General features: G+C 45.1%; 1 protein-coding gene across 1 annotated transcript in view; it reads right to left on the bottom strand.

The window, feature by feature from the left end:
- The window catches only part of SLC5A12 (solute carrier family 5 member 12), a 127,761-nt gene that overhangs the window by 38,366 nt on the left and 65,903 nt on the right, over positions 1–23,492 (bottom strand). Inside the window, exons 7-9 of the mRNA XM_063944331.1 lie at positions 14,109–14,238; positions 9,817–9,905; positions 8,410–8,522 (exon numbers count right to left, since the gene is read on the bottom strand). Coding sequence (XP_063800401.1) covers positions 8,410–8,522; positions 9,817–9,905; positions 14,109–14,238 — 332 coding nt within the window. The remainder of the gene's footprint in view (positions 1–8,409; positions 8,523–9,816; positions 9,906–14,108; positions 14,239–23,492) is intronic.

The raw sequence follows: 23,492 nt of genomic DNA, 5'->3' as shown, positions 1-23,492 counted from the left end.
GCATCCTGCTCTCTCCCCCAGTCTGCAAATCAGGCTCCACATCACTGCCGGAGATGTCCGGCTGTGCGGCTTCGGTTCATCAGCGCACACTGGTAAGCCTGCAGGGGAGATGGGGACACCGCTGAACAGCAAATAGATGGGACTTTGGAAACACTTCCAACAGCAGTGAGCTTAAATTTAAGTGGCATTGAACTGCTACAGTACATCTTTTAACAGTTAAAAGCTACTTGCTGGTGACATTAACGATACACTAGGATTCTGGACTTGCTCAGTAATTATTGGCTAAATAGTCTAATCTGGACCCTTTAACACCAGCAACTGAGTTGTTTATTTCCACGAGAGATGTCCATTTGATATGGTTTTTAATTTTTTAATTGATATATCTTATTATTATTAAATTGTGCATTGTCATTCTATTTTTTATTGTCTAAATAAATTAGATAATTATGAATATTTAGCGCTCCCTGTGTACACATGTATGTATACATTATTGTAATTTCTTGTTGCTAAAATACAGGGGTGCTAGCCCTGTCCTGTATGCTGTAAAAATACAGAGTTGTTAAAATACAGGGGTGCAACTAAAATACAGCAGTGCCATGTCCCTGTCCTGTATGCTGTAAAAATACTGGGGTGTTGTTAAAATACAGGGGTGCTGTGAAACTACAGGCATGCTGTGTCCGTTTGTATGCTGTAAAAATACAGGGGTGTTGTTAAAATTAAGTAACACTGGCCCTGTCCTATTTGCTGTAAAAATACAGGGCTGTTGTTCAAATAAAGGTACACTGGCCTTGTCCTGTATGCTGTAAAAATCCAGGGCTGCTGTATCCCTGTCTTGTATGCTGTACAAATACAGGGATGTTGTAAAATAAAAGTACACTGGCCTTGTCCTGAATGCTGTAAAAATACAAGAGTATTGTAAAATACAGGGGTGCTATGAAAATAAATGGGTGTATGCTGTAAAAATACTGGGGTGTTAAAATAAAGGTACACTGACCCTGTCTTGAATGCTGCAATAATACAGGGGTGCTGTTAAAATAAAGGTATACTGGCCCTGTCCTGTATGCTGTAAAAATACAGGGTATTGTTAAACTACAGGGGTGCTGTAAAAGTACAGGGGTACTGTGTCCCTGTCTTGTGATCTGGAAAAATGCAAAGGTGTTGTTAAAATAAAGGTACACTTGCCCTGTCCTGTATGCTGTAAAAATACAATGGTGTTGTTAAAATAAAGGTTCACTGGCCCTGTCCTGTATGCTGTAAAAATACAAGGGTACTGTGAAAATACAGAGGGGCTGTGTCCCTGTTTTGTATGCTGTAAAAATACAGGGGTGTTGTTAAAATAAAGGTACGCTGGCCCTGTCCTGTATGCTGTAAAAATACAGGGGTGTTGTTAAAATAAAGGTACACTGGCCCTATCCTGTATGCTGTAAAAATATAGGCTTGCTGTAAATATAACTAACTTAGTTAACTTTTACGAGGAAGTGAGCGGCAATCTTGACCAAGGAAAAGCAGTGGATGTGGTCTACTTAGATTTTGCAAAAGCCTTCGATACAGTGCCTCACAGGAAATTAATCATCAAATTAAAAGAGATTGGCCTAGGAAAAACTGTTTGTACATGGATAAGTAACTGGCTGGAAAACAGGGTACAGAGAGTAGTGGTCAACGGGAAGTCCTCAAGCTGGACACCGGTTTTAAGCGGAATACCACAGGGGTCCGTACTCGGGCCACTACTGTTCAACATATTTATCAATGGCCTAGAACTAGGCCTGGAAAGCACAGTGTCAATCTTTGCAGATGATACTAAATTGTGTAGGGTAATTAATTCAGAAAAAGATGTGGAGTCTCTGCAGAATGACTTATCTAAACTTGAAATCTGGCCGTCTAAATGGAGAATGAGGTTCAATATAGAAAAATGCAAGGTTATGCATTTTGGGACTAAAAACAAACTTGCATCCTACATATTAAACAGGGAAAGTCTAGGGGTAACAGTTTTGGAAAAGGATTTGGGGGTACTCATTGATAATAAACGTAATAACCATATACAATGTCAAAGTGCAGTAAAGAAGGCAAGTAAGGTGCTAGCGTGCATAAAACGGGGAATTGAGACAAGGGACGAGGATGTAATTCTGCCGCTGTACAAATCATTGGTACGTCCGCACCTGGAATATTGTGTTCAGTTTTGGGCATCACTGTATAAAAAAGATATCAGTGAACTAGAGAGGGTTCAAAAGCGAGCTACTAAATTGATTAAAGGGCTAGAGGGACTGGATTACAGGGAAAGGCTTACTAGGTTGAACATGTATACACTGGAAAAGAGGTGTCTAAGAGGAGACATTATTAATGTCTTCAAATATGTAAAGGGGCACTACAAAGAGTTATCAGAAGAATTATTTATTAAAAGAACTCTGTTTAGGGCACGCTGGTGCTCGCTGAGGCTGGAGGAGAAAAAATTCTGCACGCAACAGAGGAAAGGGTTCTTCACTGTTAGGGCAATAAGGATTTGGAATTCCTTACCAGGGAAGGTGGTAATGGTGGACACTAAATGCATTTAAAAGGGGATTGGATGAATTTCTGATTGAAAAGGATATCCAAGGCTACAACACTTAAAATATTGAAGTTGTTAATCCGGGTGTAACGTGATTTGTAGTTGTTAACTAGTTATAAAACATTCTTCAGCAGGTACATTCAAATCAACTCAACTTAATACAATAAACAGGTTGAACGCGATGGGCATTTTGCCTCTTTTCAACCTCAAATACTATGTTACTATGTATAAATGGGCACTGTTCTGTTTGCTGTAAAAATAAATGGACGCTGTCCTGTGAAATGGAGAACAAAAATTTGGAGGAAAAAATAGTGAAAGATCAGGAACCACTTCCAGCTCCTAGTACTAGTGCTGAAGCAGCTGCTGCCACCAGTCATGACATTGACGATGCAATTCCATCAACATAATCTGCTAAGGCCAATGTCCAATGTCATAGAGGGCATGTAAAATCCAAGAAGCAAAAATTAATAACCAAAAAAGAAAAAAAAGAAAAAAAAGAAGAAATTATCAGATGAAAAACGTAAAATTGACAATATGCTATTCACGACACGAAGTGACAAGAAAAGGCTAAGGCTTTGCCCTATGTTCATGACTGGTGGATCAACTTCTCATGAAGATGAAAGCCCTCCTCCCTCTTGAAAAATTACAAAAATAAAGCTTGTTAAAGCACAGGAAAAAATAACTGTGCGTTCAGACTTAAAGATATCACAAATCGCCAAGGAGAATCCAAGTGTGTCTGCGGTTGCGATGTCTAGGCCTAACCTTCCCAAGACTGTATGGAAAGAGGAGGCTTCTACCACCATTTGCACACCCTCTGCAAGTGCTGGGAGGAGCACTGCCAGTTCAGTTGCTGATACTGAGATTGAGGATGTCGCTGTGGAAGTACACCAGGATGAGGAGGATAATGGTGTAGCTGGCGCTCAGAAGGAAGCTGACGATGAGGATTCTGATGGTGATGTGGGTTGTTTGTGTCAGGTCTCTGGGTTTGTCTGTCCCCGGCGGGGGCGCTAGTGGGTCAGTGTTGGTGCGATGTACAAAGCAGGGAAGCAGATATGAAAGTCCGGCGCATAAGCGCTGATGTTTATTACACAGGGATCACAGAGTAGATGGTATAGCAGTGAATGACAAACTGAAACCAGGTAATAAAGTAACAGTGATTGGTAATTGAATCCAAAACAACTGAAGAGTCTCTTGCAACAGAAATATATAATGACTTGATGCTGAATGTAAATGAAATAAACAGAACTCCGGTATGACTTGAAAAACCACACAGTTTCTGTACAACAAAGTCCTTATGGCCTCACTAGGCCCAAGCAGGAGACAGTCTCTATGCAATGAGATGGTATACTTGCAGAGAAGCACAGATGGTATGCAATTAGCAGTGCACAGGTAGTAATGAATAAAACACCTGAGGACAGTCTCTTACTGCTTGATGAGCTGATAACTGGCTGTGGATGAAGTCTGAAGAAAACAGGAGGGCTGGAGTGAGATGAGATGACAGGAGGTAACCACAGGGAATCGCTGGGAACAGGAACGCAGGAGTCCGGAGAACAAGGCACACCGTATGTGACTCGTTGTCTGAGGCAATGTGAGTGAGCCACGGACTGGGAGTTATACCCATGGCTCTGCAGTGATTGGTCACTGAACTCTGGGTGGAGACACAGTGCTGGATTGCACACCTGGATCAACTGAGTGCAGGAGTCATGGCAACAACCTCACAGGCAGAACGCCGGCACGCAGCAGAAAGCACACAGGACCGGACTCAGGGGTACTCAGCAATGCGGAAGATGACGCTTGCGGTCCATACACACCTGCAGCCGTAACTGGGGCCATGACCTCCGGAGGCCTGCACACCAGCGCGCTGGTAGGTGAGACGAAGCAGAGCGCCGATTCCTGACAGTTTGAATAAGGCACCAGTGGAGACAGTTGTTGTCCAAGGTATGAAAAAGTCCATTGTCATGCCTGGGCAAAATACCAAAAAAGCGACCTCTTCGGTGTGGAATTATTTCTCCACAAATCCGGACAACAGGTGTCAAGCCATGTGTTGCCTTTGTGAATCCATAATAAGTAGAGGTAAGGGTGTTAACCACCTAGGAACATCCTCCCTTATACGTCACCTGCAGCGCATTCATCATAAGTCATTGTCAAGTTCAGAAACTTTGGATAAGAGCATAAGCTGACCACTGACACCTACATCCCTTTTTCCAAGCTCCTGCAATCCACACCACCAACTACTTCAACGTCAATTTCCTCCTCCCTCAGGAACGAAAGTAGTCCTGCAGACCATGTCACTGGTATGACTGAGGAGTCCTCTCCTATCCGGGATTCCTCCGGAGGATCCTTGAGTGCTACACCTACTGCTGCCGCTGCTGCTGGGAGTCGATCACCATCCCAGAATGGTAGACGGTAGACTACTTGTACTACTTTAACTAAGCAATTGACTGTCCAACAGTCCTTTGCGTGGAAGATGAAATATGACAGCAGTCACCCTGTTGCAAATCAGATTACTGTGGCCATAACAACTATGCTGGTGTTAGACGTGCATCCGCCATTAGTGCAGTGGTATTTAGACAGTTGATGGACGTACTGCGTCCCCGTTACCAAATCCCATCCAGATTCTACTTCCCTAGGCAAGCGATTTCCGGACTGTACAGAGACATTAAGAAAAGAGTCCTCAAAAATGCGGTTGTACCCACTGTCCACTTAAACACGGACATGTGGACAAGTGGAGCAGGGCAAACTAAGTACTACATGACTGTGACAGCCCACTGGGTAGATGTATTGCCTTCCGCAGCAACAATAGCAGCGGCACCAGTAGCAGCATCTCACAAACGCCAACTCGTTCTGAGGAAGGCTACGCTATGTATCACCGGTTTCCGTAAGAGGCACACCACCGAGAGAACCTGTTACAGAAACTGAGGGACATCATCGCACAATGGCTTACCCCACTTAGACTCTCCTGGGGATTTGTGATATCTGACAATGCCACCAATATTGTGCGAGCATTACATCTGGGCAAATTCCAACCAACCTCAAGTATTTTGGTTCGGAATTCCAGCTTTAAAATCCAAATAAGATATCTTAAAAATTATGAAAACAGCTAAACTCGAGTAATTTTTGCAATCCAAAACCAGAAATTCGGATTTAAAATCCAAATTACAAAACACAGGAGGCTCTGGATCAAGACGCAGTTCGGTTCCACTAAATTCTAGTGGGTTCAGATCTCTAAAGAAACAAACCGCACATCTCTACTTAATCAGCCACTGGACATGGTTTTGCTTTGTAAATTATTGCCCCTTTTAAAAAAAGTCTGACTTCAGTCAGCATCCCGCACCTCTGGAAATTTCGGCCGCTATTACATCTGGCCCCATATAACTGATTTTTTAGCTTGCCTTTATCAAATTGCTTAAATTATTCAATGATTATTTTGAGCTGCTGAGCTGGCATTTTGTACTTCAAAAAATGACCTCCAATCAAAGCAAATGCCTGACTGGCTGTTTCAGGTTACTATACTTTTGTACTTTCATTGTAAATATCTCCCAAACTCTGTTCATAGTGCCTCTTCATACAATGAAGCAGTTATAGTCTTTGTCATTTTGGGACAGATTTATCAACAAGTGATATTCTTGTTATCACTCATTATGAATGAGAAATGGTGCTCCAGCCAATCAGCTCCTGTCATTTTTTCAACACATGACAGGAGCACCATTTTTCATTAGTAATGAGTCATGACAAAAATATCACTCATTGATAAATCTGCTCCAATGATTATTCTTTGTCAGTCTTTTTATACCGCACTCTGGGGGTAATTCCAAGTTGATCGCATCAGGAAATTTTTTAGCAGTTGGTCAAAACCATGGCCCTCATTCCGAGTTGATCGCTCGGTATTTTTCATCGCATCGCAGTGAAAATCCGCTTAGTACGCATGCGCAATATTCGCACTGCGACTGCGCCAAGTAATTTTACAATGAAGATAGTATTTTTACTCACGGCTTTTTCTTCGCTCCGGCGATCGTAGTGTGATTGACAGGAAATGGGTGTTACTGGGCGGAAACACGGCGTTTTATGGGCGTGTGGATGGAAACGCTACCGTTTCCGGGAAAAACGCAGGAGTGGCCGGAGAAACGGGGGAGTGTCTGGGCGAACGCTGGGTGTGTTTGTGACGTCAAACCAGGAACGACAAGCACTGAACTGATCGCACAGGCAGAGTAAGTGTGGAGCTACTCTAAAACTGCTAAGTAGTTTGTGATCGCAATATTGCGAATACTTCGTTCGCAATTTTAAGATGCTAAGATACACTCCCAGTAGGCGTAGGCTTAGCGTGTGTAACTCTGCTAAATTCGCCTTGCGACCGATCAACTCGGAATGAGGGCCCATGTGCACTGCAGGGGGGGCAGATATAACATTTGGAGAGAGAGTTAGATTTGGGTGGGTTATTTTGTTTCTGTGCAGGGTAAATACTGGCTGCTTTATTTTTACACTGCAATTTAGATTGCAGATTGAACTCAACCCATCCAAATCTAACTCTCTCTGCAAATGTTATATCTGCCTCCCCTGCACTGCACATGGGGGGTAATTCCAAGTTGATCGCAGCAGGATTTTTGATAGCAATTGGGCAAAACCATGTGCAGTGCAGGGGAGGCAGATATAACATGTGCAGAGAGAGTTAGATTCGGGTGGGTTATTTTATTTCTGTGCAAACTAAACACTGTCCACTTTATTTTTACACTGCAAATTAGATTGCAGATTGAACACACCCCACCCAAATCTAACTCTCTCTGCACATGTTATATCTGCCCCTTCCCTGCAGTGCGCATGGTTTTGCCCAATTGCTATCAAAAATCCTGCTGCGATCAACTTGGAATTACCCCCATGGTTTTGCCCAACTGCTAAAAAATGTCCTGCTGCGATTAACTTGGAATTACCCCCTCTATGGCTTGATAAAATTTTGTATGTTTGCTAAATTTGTAGAGCCCACTAATTTTATATAAATGTACCATTGGCGAAATGATTAATTACAGTACATCACTATTTAAATCACCAATATATGTTATATGGAAGGATAATAAAACTGTAATAACTTTGATTTTCCTTCTAAACTGTCCATCTCAACCATGGACGACCAAGAGGTCTATATTATTGTCTATATAATGGTAGCATTGATACCCATGGTGAAATACAGCATTAGACAGTTTATTTGATATTCTAGTGCATGATACCCCAAAATGGATGCAACATCCAGTAGCATTCCTGACAAGGTATTTTGGTAAAATTATCACCTGTGTTTGTGGTCGCCTTTGAATCATACTGACAGACCAAAATGATGGCAGAAGTAACCTGTCTGCTACATTTAAGCAGGACCTTGTCCAATTTGAACACTTAGAGCACTTTGCTACTTGGAAACAGAAGCCCATGTGTGGCACCTTAAGATCCAGCATCTGTAAAGACATTCTTGTTGGAGGAGATTATGAATACTGCAGAAAAAAGATACAAAAGCCCAAAGCAACCATTTATTTGTCTAGAAAAGGTTCCAAAACAAATGAAATATCTGATTGGTTGCTAGTGGGCTTTACCATTTTTTTTCTGCTCTCCAATTAGAGATGAGCGGGTTCGGTTTTACTCGGTTTTACTCGGTTCTCAAAACGGCATCTGATTGGCTCACGGATGTCACGTGTTTTGGATAGCCAATAAGATTCGGTTTTGAGAACCGTGTAAAACCGAGTAAAACCGAATCTGCTCATCTCTATCTCCAATATTATCCTCCTCAAAATTTTTCTCCCAACTCTTAAAACTTCACTCATGTTCCCTGAAAAACAAGTGTCACACTTATTTGAACATGTACAGTACTTGGCTTAATCAACACTCACATAGTCCTTTGCTGATCCAGGTACTCGTCTTGTCTGATGTATTCTTGAAAATGTTCTTAACAATGTCTTCAAAGGTAACAGTCGCCAGAGCATTGATGCTGGCAGCCACTGTGCTGTGATACAAAATCAAGAGCAATACGGTAATTATTTGGTTAGCATGGTATGTAACCAAATGATAGCATGGTATGTAATGGAGATATTTCTCTGTTTTGGTCTTGTTGTGGTGAGGGTTCCCATTTATGGATTTTATTGGACCGATTAATTTTTCTGCAGTAAATTAAACAAAAGTGGCATAAATGGATAAATTAAGTTTGCCAACCTATGGCATTATATAAAGAGACAGCAGGAGCTTAAATGGCCAGGAGATATGGTTGTAGGGTAATTTGTCAGATTTCAACTAAATTATCTTAAAATCTCTATGTATGGGGCTCATTTGTCTACCAAAGACTGTGAATAAGAACTGAAATCTGGAATCTGTCTGGATTTCTTGTGTTGCTTGCCAAAATATCCAATTGGCTGGTGACAACTTTCACCATGTATATGTGTAATTACTACCAATGGCTTTCAGAACGAGTATCTTGCAACATACTCTAGGGATCAGTACTAAATGCCGCCGGCCGCAATCCCGGCGGTCAAAATACCAACGCCGGAATCCCGACCACACAATCCCGACAAGGGTGGCGAGCGGAACCCAGCCCCTTGCGGGCTCGCTTCGCTCGCCACGCTGCGGGCACGGTGCCTCGCTACGCTCGACACACTATTATATTCTCCCTCTATGGGTGTCGTGGACACCCACGGAGGGAGAATATGTCGGGATTGTGGCGGTCGGGATTCCGGCGTCGGTATTTCGACCACCGGGATTCCGGCCGGCGGCATCTTGACCACATCCCATACTCTAGGCTGGATTTTTTTAAGAAACCGTTGTGCTACAGAACAGACTTGTAGACCTCCTACACCATCATAAGCCACATACAGTATAACACCGGTAAAATATGCTTAATACAGGCTATTATTCCCTAGCTAAAGAGCCTTTAAGCTACAGTATGTGAATTTATTTTCTTGTTTTATATCGGATGGGGGTTACTACTGTCATTCACAACACCCTGTCTTGGCTGTAGAAAGCAATGGTGGGCTCTGGTGATGAGGAGGCCAAATCTGATGGGCGTGGCAGCAACAATTAAAAAAAAGAAAACAACTTTGTGCAGAGGCATAGGACAGGAGGAGAACATTCTTCCCTCTGCACAGCTGACTTGAGACCTTACTGTTCCCCTTAGACAGGCCTGGGCCCCTTAGATAAGCCTGGGCTCTGGTAGTTAGTATCTCCATTTTTTGACACCCCTGTCAATATTTAATCTTTGTACAAATGAAAGCAGAAGCATGAACATATTATAAGTACTAGAATGTTACCTCAGAGTTCCGCTAAAGGCGCAGGCTACAAACAGACCAGGGAGTCCTGGCATTTTTGAAAATATGTTCATAACAAAATAGGGCATCATCTAGGGATTAAACACAAACACAATTGTTAAAAGTAATAACAATAATAACAACAACTTATAATAATGGCTATGATACGAAATGTACGGATAGGGACAGTGCCACAATTCCCAACTGTCCGCTTTTGGTGGGAGAATCCTGCTTTTCATGGACTGTCCCGCCATCCCATCTGTGGGCCACTGTGTCTTCCCTGGGGAAATATTAGAGAGAGCACTCTCTGTATAGCAGTGCAGCAGGTGAATAGATGCAGTGTCAGTGGCAAACGCAGGATTTCTAGACGCGGGTTTCCAACTGCTTGATGGCCATGTGGCCAGTCCATAAAGAGGAAATATTTAGCATGAAGCAGCTATAACATACATCATACAAAGTGCAATGTACTGTATGTCATAATTCAACATATACAGGGCCAGCAATCACAGTGAGCCAGCAGATGTGGCAGTAGGGACATCCTGCCTGAGTTGAATGCTTTATATCAAATGTGTGGAACCAATCCAGAGCATTGGAGCAAGGCTGGGGGAGCTGCAGAAGAACCTAGAAACTGCCCTGGACATAAATTTACACATTACAGTATTAATAATTAACCCTATAGATGGTCTACAGCAGAGCACCCCTGACAGTGCATGTTTTACAGATCTCCTAGGTGGTGCACACATATGTGTTAATTACTGGCTGACACATTTTAAAAGATCCACCAATGTTGTTCATTATTTTATATGTAATACTGAGGAGATCTTTAAAACATGCAGCTCTAGTAAAATTGTATTATGTACAATTGCTATAATGGTCATGTTGTGGGCTAGAGAGGGGAGTTTCCAGGCAATCGGAACCCCCCCTGTGTTTGCCCATGCGTGTACATATGCACGGCATCAGTGCGTAAAATGGTGCTAGAGAGGTGGTGGAACTCACCCACCCTCCACCACGGCCGTGAAATAAAGGTATTGCGCGCACCGCAAAAAAGGGGCATGGTCTCAAAAAGAAAGGGGAGTGGTCACCCGATATTATCCCAAAATCAAATTATGCTGCACGGCAGCACAATTTAATTAAAATTACACCACACGTTAGTGCCCCTTATACACAAATCCCACAGTAGTAGCACCCCAAATACACATAATGCCCACAGCAATAGTGGCCCTTATACAATGCCCCCGGTAGTAGTGCCCCTGATGTCCCCAGTAGTGATGCCCCTTATAAAGTGCCCCCTATGCAATGCCCGCATTAGTAATACCCTCAGTAATAATGCCCCCAGTGGTAGTGTTTGTCCCAGTAGTAATGCCCACGTAGTTATGCCCCAAGTAGTTATGCCCCCAGTCAGTAGTTATGCCCCCAGTAGAGATGCTCCCTGTAGTTATGTCCCAGTAGATTTGCGCCCAGTAGTTATGTCCCCCGTAGTTATGCCCCCAGTCAGTAGTTATGCCCCAAGTCAGTAGATATGCCCCTAGTAGTTATGCCCCCTGTAGTTATGCACCCAGTAGATATGACACCAGCAGATTTGACACCAGTAGTTGTGCCCCCCCCAGCAATTGGGCCGCCCAGCAGTTGTGCCCATAGCAGATGTACCCCCAGCCATTGTGCCCCCTAGTAGACACACATGCAAAAAACCCAAAAACCACAATACTCACCAGCCCCGCTCCTGCTTCCGGACCTATGCTGCCCTAGGCCTGGCTGCCCGCTCTTCGGATCTAAGGGAGAGACATGACGTCTTTCCCATAGCGCAGCACACGCACACTGCCTGACCCTGAAGCTGGATCTCAGGAGTGAGCTCCGGCGTCCGGTGGCCACTGAGAGGAAGAAGCCGGGCGCCCGCTAGTAACAAAATCTCAGCGGGTGCCCGACTTTTCCCTGGGTTAGATGAGCTGGAGGAGGCGGAACTGTGTTCCGGCTCCTAATGGACCTGACAGAACGCAGTTCCTCCACATTCCGGCTCACTTTAACCTCGGCACGCCATCTGTTCATAGTGCGGAGAGAGCCTGGGGACAGCTCAGCATCTCTGGGAGTGATTAAAACAGGGATTACTATAAGGTCACACCCCCTTTCCCATGAGGCCATACCCATTTTTCATGCGCGGAGCCCTGACTTCACACTACAAAATGTTGGGAGGTACAGTTTGCAGCGCGGCTGCATAGTTGAATACAAATCTGCATACAGGCAAAATAACCACTTTTATATCCACACAGGCGATGCGGGTGTAATGATTTGTGTTCACCTCTGCCCCATAATGTACTTGTCTATGGGAACCTGCAGCACAGGAATATGATAACAATGCAAGTTCAACACACTCTATCTCTGTAGTCAGGACCAACAGATGTTTCAGGGTTAGTTTTCAGTGTCCAAATAAAATGCCTAAAAAATGGACTCAATAAGGAATAGATATATGCAAATTTACTGCTTTCATTTAGAGATATGTGGGTTCGGATTTACTCGGCTCTTAACACTAAACTAGTGCGAGTACGGATTTATCTGGATTTTTCTGATTGGCTACCCAAAACACGTGACAGCCAGGTAGCCAATAAGATGCCAGTTTTGAGATTTGAGTAAATCCGAGTAAATCCAAACGAATTGAATGAACTGGTTGTCCTAATAGTACCCTGAGAAAGCTTACACTGCAGCATAATAACTGCTGATTACCTGATAGATATCCCAGTTACTGTCCTTGTCCTTTGAACCAAGCAATGCTGAGGAATGACTGGGATTGCTATCAGATAAAACTTTAGTCACTTTGTAGCTTGACTGTAATTAAGACCAGAACCCTTTCTATGTATGAGTTGAACTGCCATGTTTACAATAATTAAGATTTTTTTTAAGTTGTCAAAAAATGAACTTACAGTATCTATTGTTCTGAAATAAACATTAGCTAGTTAAGTGAGCTGTGTGCAGAATTGTTAATAGAGAAGGTATTCAAGTATATGTGTTCAATAATGAAGGTGCATTTAGTATAAGTAGTATGTGTTCTTTATGTGATTATCACTTAGAATTCGATGAGCTAACAGATTTATCTGACAACATTTTTAGCTGAGATTTTTACATTTTGTATTATATATAATATCCTGTACGATTATAATAAGCTCCCAATTTTATCTAACATAAAATATAATTAACACTGAAAAGTCACCAACAACAGTAATACTCCTTTCACGTCGCACAAATAACCCGGTATCGACACGGCATATTGCCGTGTCGACCCGGGTCAGTGTGCGATGTGAAAGCACACTAGCTGAATTAGCGGGTTGCCTGACCCGGTAATTCAACCCGGTAAAAAAGAAGGGTTTTACCTGGGTTGATTACCGGGTCAGGTGCGGTGTGAATGGGAGCCGTGTCGATGCGACACGGTTTCCATTCACAAGATAGGGAGAGGCGGCGCAGGAGATGAGCTCATCTCCCGGCGCCGCCTCCACCCCCACCCCTGCTGCTGCTGCTCCCTCCATTGTTATGGCAACCGACCCGGTATATTGTCGGGTCGGAAAGCCTGCAACGGAGCGCAAATGCCGGATCCCACCCGGTAAGTACACGTTTGTCTTACCGGGTAGGATCCGGCATTTGCGGTGTGAATGCGGTATAACTGTGTCTGATTTACAGCTGCACCCAGCCCTGATTTGGTTGAAAGTGACCGATGGTTTTGGGACTGCAAATGCGTTGATGGCACAATGGGGGTCATTCCGAGTTGATCGTAGCTGTGCTAAATTTAGCACAGATACGATCTTCTTCCCTGACATGCAGGGGGACGCCCAGCACAGGGCTAGCCCGCCCCACATGTCAGTCCGGTCCCCCTTCGCAGAAGTGCAAAGGCATCGCACAGCGGCAATGCTTTTGCACTTCAAGAGTAGCTCCCGACCAGCGGAGCTTTAGCATGCTGGCTAGGAGCTACTCATTGCTCCCCGGCCCGCAGCGGCTATGTGTGACGTCACCCAGCCACTACTGCCTCCCCCCGTTTGGTCCGGACACGCCTGTGTTGGCCGGACCAAACCCTCCTGCCCAGCGATCGCCTCTGCCTGTCAATCAGGGAGAAGTGAATGCAACCCTGCTACGGCCTTCGGCCGCCTGGCATGCGCCGGCTCACTATGGCGCCGGCGCACGCGCAGCAGGGACTTGTTCGCTCTGCTGTGTTAAAACACTTGCTTTGGTATGTGCAACTTCAGCTGTAATTCTCAACATTGGATCTACCATATCTACAGAAGATAATGCTGCATACATTTTTGCTGATTACCTACCTGATCAGGAGCGCTTATAAATCCAGCAGTCCAAGGGTCACAACCTTCATAATGCGCATACATGACCAATCCCGAGAACACGGCACATGTCAAGATTACCCAGAGTCCAACCAAATTGAGATAAAGAGCTCTGAAACGAGAACATTGAAGGCAATGGAAATGAATAACCTTGTTATATCTCTACGGAGGGCACTAGGTGTCCAATGATCAATCCTCACAGGTAAGAAACAATATAAAAAATTGTTATTTTTTACTGTGTGCCTTTATTCTCACCAATTCTAGTACAATAATGGCTGTGTGCTTAGAAAGATTGCAACAATGCCTGAAAGTTCCAGCAATGAGTATGGACTTCCACATACAGTATCTTCTAACAGTCTTCAGAGAGATTGTGACTTATAAAGGTGCGCACTTCTGAAAAGTGGGTGTTGCCTTGTTACAGTGGGCAAGGGGCACGGCTTTGGGGGAAATGCCATACCCACAAGTCATGCCCTCTTCATTTTAATTATACTGGGGCCATGCCCAGTGCTCTGGGAGCTGCTGGGAAGCCTCCAGGTCCTCTCTCATTTGAACAAGCAGAGAAGCGCATGACAAGGGGCCTCCCAACTCCCCACCCCCTCCACCATGGGACACTGTGGCCTTCGGGCAGGATGGTGGGACAATTACCATAAAGTGGGACTGACCCGCCATAATCGTGACAGTTGGGAGGTATGACATATACATGTACCTTTCTGTGTGGTCAATATGACCTAAGAGAGAGACGAGCACATAAATTAATCCATGAGAATTTAAAAAAAGACATTAAACATAAACAGTAGGTGCCCAATACAGAGTTGGAAGGAAATCAGGCATATTTACTGGGAAAATAGTTACATATATTTTCTAGTGCTGTATGCAGTGTGGTACACATCTCCAGATGCGACAGCCTTTACTTGCGCATATGGGGGGTAATTCAGAGTTGATCGTAGATGTGCTAAATTTAGCACATCTACGATCAGTTACTCAGACATGTGGGGGGGACGTCCAGAACAGGGCTAGTCCACCTGGGACTGAGCCCCGCCAACGGCATTCTAACGCCATTGGCATGCCCCCTTCCTCCCTGTGAACGTCAATCAGGCAGAGGCGATCGCAGCCAGTGGGATGCTGGTAGCATCTCACTGGGCTCCTGGGGTGCGCGAACGCACTCCACACAGTAATTCAGACTGCGATCGCTGCCGCGATCCAGTCTGAATTACCCCCATGGTTTGCTACTCTATAGATTGTAAGCACGCGAGCAGGGCCTTCCTACCTCTATGACTGTCTGCTTTTACCCAGTCTTGTTTTATCATCGTGCCCAAATGTAAAGCTCAACTGAATTTGCTGCGCAATATAAGAAACTGTTAATAAATAATACTCATTATTGCTAGCAGGGCTTACGCTCACCAACATTGTACTAGGTCCATGAGATTCACCTCCTTCTTCATAGTCAAAATTCTGGAGTAAAAAGGCTATGACAGGTGAGGCAGGGCCTCCCCTGCCCATCTTTTCTGCACAGCTCTGATCAAAACTCCACATATTTCCAGCAGTATGTACTTTGCATAATGCACACATGAACACTTGGGCTCCTATATTGTGTGTTAATCTGGCTCTGGTACTAGCCAGTGCCCCCTAAGCCAATTACCTCACCGCACATTCATGCTGTACAGGTGATCACAATGCGGATGACTGTTTTACATCTACAGATCTTTAAAAACATTGAGGGGGCCTGTATAGGCAGCCATTCTGCGGAGAAAGGGCCTAATTCAGTAAGGATTACTATTGTGATCCCCAGAGCAGTTTCCCGATAGCCTTATTGACAGGCAGAGGCATTCGGGTGGAGGGACGGGGGTGGCCAGTGTTGCCGGAAATGGTGGCTTCTGGAAGTGGGAAGGCCAAGGATGTGTCGCAAGGTGCAGTTTCCTTGGCTTTGCAAGCCACCTTGCGACAGGTAGCCTGAGTAAGCTCAGGTTTACTCTAGAGATGAGCGCCGGAAATTTTTCGGGTTTTGTGTTTTGGTTTTGGGTTCGGTTCCGCGGCCGTGTTTTGGGTTCGACCGCGTTTTGGCAAAACCTCACCGAATTTTTTTTGTCGGATTCGGGTGTGTTTTGGATTCGGGTGTTTTTTTCAAAAAACCCTAAAAAACAGCTTAAATCATAGAATTTGGGGGTAATTTTGATCCCAAAGTATTATTAACCTCAAAAAACATAATTTACACTCATTTTCAGCCTATTCTGAACACATCACACCTCACAATATTATTTTTAGTCCTAAAATTTGCACCGAGGTCGCTGTGTGAGTAAGATAAGCGACCCTAGTGGCCGACACAAACACCGGGCCCATCTAGGAGTGGCACTGCAGTGTCACGCAGGATGTCCCTTCCAAAAAACCCTCCCCAAACAGCACATGACGCAAAGAAAAAAAGAGGCGCAATGAGGTAGCTGACTGTGTGAGAAAGATAAGCGACCCTAGTGGCTGACACAAACACCGGGCCCATCTAGGAGTGGCACTGCAGTGTCACGCAGGATGTCCCTTCCAAAAAACCCTCCCCAAACAGCACATGACGCAAAGAAAAAAAGAGGCGCAATGAGGTAGCTGACTGTGTGAGAAAGATAAGCGACCCTAGTGGCCGACACAAACACCGGGCCCATCTAGGAGTGGCACTGCAGTGTCACGCAGGATGTCCCTTCCAAAAAACCCTCCCCAAACAGCACATGACGCAAAGAAAAAAAGAGGCGCAATGAGGTAGCTGTGTGAGTAAGATTAGCGACCCTAGTGGCCGACACAAACACCGGGCCCATCTAGGAGTGGCACTGCAGTGTCACGCAGGATGTCCCTTCCAAAAAACCCTCCCCAATCAGCACATGATGCAAAGAAAAAGAAAAGAAAAAAGAGGTGCAAGATGGAATTATCCTTGGGCCCTCCCACCCACCCTTATGTTGTATAAACAAAACAGGACATGCACACTTTAACCAACCCATCATTTCAGTGACAGGGTCTGCCACACGACTGTGACTGATATGACGGGTTGGTTTGGACCCCCCCCAAAAAAGAAGCAATTAATCTCTCCTTGCACAAACTGGCTCTACAGAGGCAAGATGTCCACCTCATCTTCACCCTCCGATATATCACCGTGTACATCCCCCTCCTCACAGATTATCAATTCGTCCCCACTGGAATCCACCATCTCAGCTCCCTGTGTACTTTGTGGAGGCAATTGCTGCTGGTCAATGTCTCCGCGGAGGAATTGATTATAATTCATTTTAATGAACATCATCTTCTCCACATTTTCTGGATGTAACCTCGTACGCCGATTGCTGACAAGGTGAGCGGCGGCACTAAACACTCTTTCGGAGTACACACTTGTGGGAGGGCAACTTAGGTAGAATAAAGCCAGTTTGTGCAAGGGCCTCCAAATTGCCTCTTTTTCCTGCCAGTATAAGTACGGACTGTGTGACGTGCCTACTTGGATGCGGTCACTCATATAATCCTCCACCATTCTATCAATGTTGAGAGAATCATATGCAGTGACAGTAGACGACATGTCCGTAATCGTTGTCAGGTCCTTCAGTCCGGACCAGATGTCAGCATCAGCAGTCGCTCCAGACTGCCCTGCATCACCGCCAGCGGGTGGGCTCGGAATTCTGAGCCTTTTCCTCGCACCCCCAGTTGCGGGAGAATGTGAAGGAGGAGATGTTGACAGGTCGCGTTCCGCTTGACTTGACAATTTTGTCACCAGCAGGTCTTTCAACCCCAGCAGACCTGTGTCTGCCGGAAAGAGAGATCCAAGGTAGGCTTTAAATCTAGGATCGAGCACGGTGGCCAAAATGTAGTGCTCTGATTTCAACAGATTGACCACCCGTGAATCCTTGTTAAGCGAATTAAGGGCTGCATCCACAAGTCCCACATGCCTAGCGGAATCGCTCCGTGTTAGCTCCTTCTTCAATGCCTCCAGCTTCTTCTGCAAAAGCCTGATGAGGGGAATGACCTGACTCAGGCTGGCAGTGTCTGAACTGACTTCACGTGTGGCAAGTTCAAAGGGCATCAGAACCTTGCACAACGTTGAAATCATTCTCCACTGCACTTGAGACAGGTGCATTCCATCTCCTATATCGTGCTCAATTGTATAGGCTTGAATGGCCTTTTGCTGCTCCTCCAACCTCTGAAGCATATAGAGGGTTGAATTCCACCTCGTTACCACTTCTTGCTTCAGATGATGGCAGGGCAGGTTCAGTAGTTTTTGGTGGTGCTCCAGTCTTCTGTACGTGGTGCCTGTACGCCGAAAGTGTCCCGCAATTTTTCTGGCCACCGACAGCATCTCTTGCACGCCCCTGTCGTTTTTTAAAAAATTCTGCACCACCAAATTCAAGGTATGTGCAAAACATGGGACGTGCTGGAATTTGCCCATATTTAATGCACACACAATATTGCTGGCGTTGTCCGATGCCACAAATCCACAGGAGAGTCCAATTGGGGTAAGCCATTCCGCGATGATCTTCCTCAGTTGCCGTAAGAGGTTTTCAGCTGTGTGCGTATTCTGGAAAGCGGTGATACAAAGCGTAGCCTGCCTAGGAAAGAGTTGGCGTTTGCGAGATGCTGCTACTGGTGCCGCCGCTGCTGTTCTTGCGGCGGGAGTCCATACATCTACCCAGTGGGCTGTCACAGTCATATAGTCCTGACCCTGCCCTGCTCCACTTGTCCACATGTCCGTGGTTAAGTGGACATTGGGTACAACTGCATTTTTTAGGACACTGGTGAGTCTTTTTCTGACGTCCGTGTACATTCTCGGTATCGCCTGCCTAGAGAAGTGGAACCTAGATGGTATTTGGTAACGGGGGCACACTGCCTCAATAAATTGTCTAGTTCCCTGTGAACTAACGGCGGATACCGGACGCACGTCTAACACCAACATAGTTGTCAAGGACTCAGTTATCCGCTTTGCAGTAGGATGACTGCTGTGATATTTCATCTTCCTCGCAAAGGACTGTTGAACAGTCAATTGCTTACTGGAAGTAGTACAAGTGGGCTTACGACTTCCCCTCTGGGATGACCATCGACTCCCAGCGGCAACAACAGCAGCGCCAGCAGCAGTAGGCGTTACACGCAAGGATGCATCGGAGGAATCCCAGGCAGGAGAGGACTCGTCAGACTTGCCAGTGACATGGCCTGCAGGACTATTGGCATTCCTGGGGAAGGAGGAAATTGACACTGAGGGAGTTGGTGGGGTGGTTTGCGTGAGCTTGGTTACAAGAGGAAGGGATTTACTGGTCAGTGGACTGCTTCCGCTGTCACCCAAAGTTTTTGAACTTGTCACTGACTTATTATGAATGCGCTGCAGGTGACGTATAAGGGAGGATGTTCCGAGGTGGTTAACGTCCTTACCCCTACTTATTACAGCTTGACAAAGGGAACACACGGCTTGACACCTGTTGTCCGCATTTCTGGTGAAATACCTCCACACCGAAGAGCTGATTTTTTTGGTATTTTCACCTGGCATGTCAACGGCCATATTCCTCCCACGGACAACAGGTGTCTCCCCGGGTGCCTGACTTAAACAAACCACCTCACCATCAGAATCCTCCTGGTCAATTTCCTCCCCAGCGCCAGCAACACCCATATCCTCCTCATCCTGGTGTACTTCAACACTGACATCTTCAATCTGACTATCAGGAACTGGACTGCGGGTGCTCCTTCCAGCACTTGCAGGGGGCATGCAAATAGTGGAAGGCGCATGCTCTTCACGTCCAGTGTTGGGAAGGTCAGGCATCGCAAACGACACAATTGGACTCTCCTTGTGGATTTGGGATTTCAAAGAACGCACAGTTCTTTGCGGTGCTTTTGCCAGCTTGAGTCTTTTCAGTTTTCTAGCGAGAGGCTGAGTGCTTCCATCCTCATGTGAAGCTGAACCACTAGCCATGAACATAGGCCAGGGCCTCAGCCGTTCCTTGCCACTCCGTGTGGTAAATGGCATATTGGCAAGTTTACGCTTCTCCTCCGACAATTTTATTTTAGGTTTTGGAGTCCTTTTTTTTCTGATATTTGGTGTTTTGGATTTGACATGCTCTGTACTATGACATTGGGCATCGGCCTTGGCAGACGACGTTGCTGGCATTTCATCGTCTCGGCCATGACTAGTGGCAGCAGCTTCAGCACGAGGTGGAAGTGGATCTTGATCTTTCCCTAATTTTGGAACCTCAACTTTTTTGTTCTCCATATTTTATAGGCAGAACTAAAAGGCACCTCAGGTAAACAATGGAGATGGATGGATTGGATACTAGTATACAATTATGGACGGACTGCCACGGTTAGGTGGTATAAAAAAACCACGGTTAGGTGGTATATATTATAATAATAATACAATTATGGATGGACGGACTGCCTGCCGACTGCCGACACAGAGGTAGCCACAGCCGTGAACTACCGCACTGTACACTGGTTGATAAAGAGATAGTAGTATACTCGTAACAACTAGTATGACACTATGACGACGGTATAAAGAATGAAAAAAAAACCACGGTTAGGTGGTATATATTATAATAATAATACAATTATGGATGGACGGACTGCCTGCCGACTGCCGACACAGAGGTAGCCACAGCCGTGAACTACCGCACTGTACACTGGTTGATAAAGAGATAGTAGTATACTCGTAACAACTAGTATGACACTATGACGACGGTATAAAGAAAGAAAGAAAAATACCACAGTTAGGTGGTATATATTATAATAATAATACAATTATGGATGGACGGACTGCCTGCCGACTGCCGACACAGAGGTAGCCACAGCCGTGAACTACCGCACTGTACACTGGTTGATAAAGAGATAGTAGTATACTCGTAACAACTAGTATGACACTATGACGACGGTATAAAGAATGAAAAAAAAACCACGGTTAGGTGGTATATATTATAATAATAATACAATTATGGATGGACGGACTGCCTGCCGACTGCCGACACAGAGGTAGCCACAGCCGTGAACTACCGCACTGTACACTGGTTGATAAAGAGATAGTAGTATACTCGTAACAACTAGTATGACACTATGACGACGGTATAAAGAATGAAAAAAAAACCACGGTTAGGTGGTATATATTATAATAATAATACAATTATGGATGGACGGACTGCCTGCCGACTGCCGACACAGAGGTAGCCACAGCCGTGAACTACCGCACTGTACACTGGTTGATAAAGAGATAGTAGTATACTCGTAACAACTAGTATGACACTATGACGACGGTATAAAGAAAGAAAAAAAAATACCACAGTTAGGTGGTATATATTATAATAATAATACAATTATGGATGGACGGACTGCCTGCCGACTGCCGACACAGAGGTAGCCACAGCCGTGAACTACCGCACTGTACACTGGTTGATAAAGAGATAGTAGTATACTCGTAACAACTAGTATGACACTATGACGACGGTATAAAGAATGAAAAAAAAACCACGGTTAGGTGGTATATATTATAATAATAATACAATTATGGATGGACGGACTGCCTGCCGACTGCCGACACAGAGGTAGCCACAGCCGTGAACTACCGCACTGTACACTGGTTGATAAAGAGATAGTAGTATACTCGTAACAACTAGTATGACACTATGACGACGGTATAAAGAATGAAAAAAAAACCACGGTTAGGTGGTATATATTATAATAATAATACAATTATGGATGGACGGACTGCCTGCCGACTGCCGACACAGAGGTAGCCACAGCCGTGAACTACCGCACTGTACACTGGTTGATAAAGAGATAGTAGTATACTCGTAACAACTAGTATGACACTATGACGACGGTATAAAGAATGAAAAAAAAACCACGGTTAGGTGGTATATATTATAATAATAATACAATTATGGATGGACGGACTGCCTGCCGACTGCCGACACAGAGGTAGCCACAGCCGTGAACTACCGCACTGTACACTGGTTGATAAAGAGATAGTAGTATACTCGTAACAACTAGTATGACACTATGACGACGGTATAAAGAATGAAAAAAAAACCACGGTTAGGTGGTATATATTATAATAATAATACAATTATGGATGGACGGACTGCCTGCCGACTGCCGACACAGAGGTAGCCACAGCCGTGAACTACCGCACTGTACACTGGTTGATAAAGAGATAGTAGTATACTCGTAACAACTAGTATGACACTATGACGACGGTATAAAGAAAGAAAAAAAAATACCACGGTTAGGTGGTATATATTGTAATACAATTATGGATGGACGGACTGCCTGCCGAGTTCCGACTGCCGACACAGAGGTAGCCACAGCCGTGAACTACCGCACTGTACTGTGTCTGCTGCTAATATAGACTGGTTGATAAAGAGATAGTATACAATACATACAACAATATACTACTATACTGGTGGTCAGGCACTGGTCACCACTAGTCACACTGGCAGTGGCACTCCTGCAGCAAAAGTGTGCACTGTTTAATTTTAAATTATTATAATATTATGTACTCCTGGGGGCTCCTGCTATAACAACCTGCAGTGCTCCCCAGTCTCCCCCACAATTATTATAAGCTTTGCCTTTTATACATTGATGTGCAGCACACTGGGCTGAGCTGAGTGCACATAGACTGAGTCACACTGTGTGACTGGCTGCTGCTGTGTATCGTTTTTTTTCAGGCAGAGAACGGATATAGCAGAGAACGGATATATTATATTAAAATAAATAAAAGTTAACTAACAACAACTGCACTGGTCACTGTGGTAAACTCTGTCTGACTCTGCACAATCTCTCTCTCTCTTCTAATCTAATTTCTAATGGAGAGGACGCCAGCCACGTCCTCTCCCTATCAATCTCAATGCACGTGTGAAAATGGCGGCGACGCGCGGCTCCTTATATAGAATCCGAGTCTCGCGAGAATCCGACAGCGTCATGATGACGTTCGGGCGCGCTCGGGTTAACCGAGCAAGGCGGGAGGATCCGAGTCTGCTCGGACCCGTGAAAAAAACATGAAGTTCGTGCGGGTTCGGTTTCAGAGAAACCGAACCCGCTCATCTCTAGTTTACTCTAGAGATGAGCGGGTTCGGTTTCTCTGAATCCGAACCCGCCAGAACTTCATGTTTTTTTTCACGGGTCCGAGCGACTCGGATCTTCCCGCCTTGCTCGGTTAACCCGAGCGCGCCCGAACGTCATCATGACGCTGTCGGATTCTCGCGAGGCTCGGATTCTATCGCGAGACTCGGATTCTATATAAGGAGCCGCGCGTCGCCGCCATTTTCACACGTGCATTGAGATTGATAGGGAGAGGACGTGGCTGGCGTCCTCTCCGTTTAGAATAGATTAGAGAGACACTTGATTTACTAATTTTGGGGAGCATTAGGAGTACTCAGTACA

The sequence above is a fragment of the Pseudophryne corroboree genome, chromosome 11 (genome assembly GCF_028390025.1).
Source record: "Pseudophryne corroboree isolate aPseCor3 chromosome 11, aPseCor3.hap2, whole genome shotgun sequence".
Taxonomy (NCBI): Eukaryota; Metazoa; Chordata; class Amphibia; order Anura; family Myobatrachidae; genus Pseudophryne; species Pseudophryne corroboree.
Note: the sequence above shows the minus strand (reverse complement) of the source record. Positions and strands in the feature narration are given on the sequence as shown.